At 59.3% G+C, this 2402-nt stretch overlaps 1 protein-coding gene across 1 annotated transcript in view; it reads right to left on the reverse strand.

The window, feature by feature from the left end:
• Window positions 1-1650, reverse strand: part of SLC2A1 (solute carrier family 2 (facilitated glucose transporter), member 1) — a gene marked incomplete at its 5' end in the record, with an annotated part of 3474 nt that extends 1824 nt beyond the window's left edge. Inside the window, 5 exons of the mRNA XM_009335246.1 lie at window positions 29-127; window positions 255-442; window positions 529-691; window positions 1049-1289; window positions 1490-1650. Of these exons, the coding sequence (XP_009333521.1) occupies window positions 29-127; window positions 255-442; window positions 529-691; window positions 1049-1289; window positions 1490-1650 (852 nt within the window). The remainder of the gene's footprint in view (window positions 1-28; window positions 128-254; window positions 443-528; window positions 692-1048; window positions 1290-1489) is intronic.
• Window positions 1651-2402: the final 752 nt, after the last annotated feature.

Below are 2402 nucleotides of genomic sequence, written 5' to 3' on the forward strand. Positions count from 1 at the left end.
ACCTCAGTGGCCAAAAACTCCCCGAAACGACTGTGAAAGCCGTATTCACCACACCGGAGCCGATGGTGGCGTAGACGGGCTGCTCCACGTCTGCCTTCTCGAAGATGCTGGTGGAGTAGTAGAAGACCTACAAAGGGCAGGGATGTCAGGCCTGGCGTCAACCCACCACGTGATGCTGACCTGGACCCAACACAACCCAAGTTCTGGGTGAAACAAGCTGAGCCCACGGCACCCAGGTCCCCCCCAAAACTCACCGCGTTGATCCCCGAGAGCTGCTGGGACAGCTGCAGGACGATCGCGATGAGGATGGGCTGGCGATACATGGGGGACCGGAAGAGCTCCATTATGGTCACCTTCTTCTCCCTCATCATTTGCCGGCTCTCCTCCTTCATCTCCTGGAGGTCACTGCTGACGTCCGTCGTGCCCCGCAGCTTCTTGAGGACTAAGAGGTGGAGTCAGGAGCAGCTGAGGACCCTCCTGCATGGTGGGAAGAGCTCGGGGCCGGGGCCGGGGCGGGGGGTCACTCACCACTCTTGGCTTTGTTCTCCTCGTTGCGGTTGATGAGGAGGAAGCGGGGGCTCTCGGGGGCGAAGGGCAGGATGACGCACTGCAGCAGGGCGGGGACGAAGATGAACCCCAGGAGCAGCGGCCAGAGTGAGTCGTTTCCCATGATCAAGTCCAAACCGAACACCTGAGGACGAGAGGGGTTGAGCCACCCTTTCCCAGCTTAAGTTGGGCCCAACTCTGCTGCTCATGGGTGCGTGACAGGCTTGGACACCCATCAGAGGGGCACGGACAGCTGCGTTGCTTCCAGGTGGCCAACAGACTTCCATATCGTGATGCTGCCCATCCCAGACCTTAAGATCTCACGGCACCCCTGCTCCTGCTGAGCTCCAGGTCCATCCCTCCAGCCCCGTCTCCTTCTGAAGGACCACGCAGATCCACAGCACGGGCAACGCTCCGCGCTGCTGCACTAAACCATCCCCTGCAGACCCTGATGAGCATCAGCATCAAAGATGGGGAACCCATCCGGTTCTCCGGCACTTACCTGCGCGATAAGGATGCCCAAGACGATGCCAAGCTGGTGGAAGGTCCCCAACGCGCCCCGCAGCGCGGTGGGTGACACCTCGCCAACGTACATGGGCACAAAACCGGTGGTGAGGCCGGAGTAGAGGCCAATGATGAAGCGGCCAAGGATGAGCATCTCGAAGGAGAAAGCCATCTTGGAGAAACCCATGAGGACAGCGGACACGAAGGCAAGAACATTGGACACCAGCATGGAGTTGCGCCTGGGGAGGGAAGGGAGGAGGGAGGTGAGGACCACGGGGGTCAGAGAGGCTGAAGGGGTGTCAGGAGAACCCAAACATCAGCTCTTGGCAGGAGGAAGGTGCCCAGAGCCACCCCCCTGGGATGCCGGGGTGGGGTGAGGCTGCACACTCCCCTCCACCCCGTTGAGGTCCACCACGGGTCCACCACGCTCGGTGCTCACCGTCCGAAGCGATTGACAAAGAGCCCCACAGAGAAGGATCCGATCATGCCTCCGACGGAGAAGATGGCAACGGAGAGGGACCAGAGCGTGGTGAGGGTGGCAGGGCTGATGGGCTCCTCGTATCGGTACAGCCAGGTACGGTTGTAGAAGTCCTCAATCACCTGCAGAAGAGGGAGGGGAGAAACGAAGCCACGGGTCAAAACCATCCCCATTTCATCTGTGCCACCGGTGTTACGAATTGCTCGGCCTCAGCCCAAGCCACCTACGGACCCTTGGCCAGCAAGCGCGGCTCACAAGACGATGCGTCACGGAGCCGGGAACCGCCCAGCCGGTGGCTCGGCTCCAACCCAAGGGAGGAAACCTGACGGGATGCGCGGAGGAAATGCAGCCGGACGGGTTCTGGTCTTGCCCTGACGAGAGGCTCGGCGTTGCCAAAATACCTCTTTCACCTTGCCAGGCGGCCGCGGGGAGGTCACGGGAGGCAGGGAGGGATGCCTCCATCACCGGAGGAGAAGCAACACGGCGGGGAGGGGGAGACGGCAGAGATGGCGGAAGGAGGCGAGGAAGACATCGGGGTTATCCGGGCAGCTGATCAATTAACTCCCATCCCCCTGGACGCTCCCTCGACTTTAACTTCTAGGTTTTTCCCTGCAATCCTTCCACAAGGCAATACTTCTGCCGTAATTCTGCAGTACTGCAACGCTAACATCCAAGACAGGCGCTTGTTTTCAATTACCGGCTTCGCGGAACACCCTTTTTTAATTATTTTATATATATATATTTTTTTTAATATATTTTTAAAGCCAGCCCACTGCCGAAAGCTTCACGTAAGTTATTTAAGGGTCACCCGTACCCAAAACAAACAAGCAAAGGCCTCGATTAACACGCCCAACCAACCGCCCGGCCGGCGCCG

This window comes from Pygoscelis adeliae, unplaced genomic scaffold (genome assembly GCF_000699105.1).
Source record: "Pygoscelis adeliae isolate BGI_AS28 unplaced genomic scaffold, ASM69910v1 Scaffold542, whole genome shotgun sequence".
Lineage (NCBI taxonomy): Eukaryota > Metazoa > Chordata > Aves > Sphenisciformes > Spheniscidae > Pygoscelis > Pygoscelis adeliae.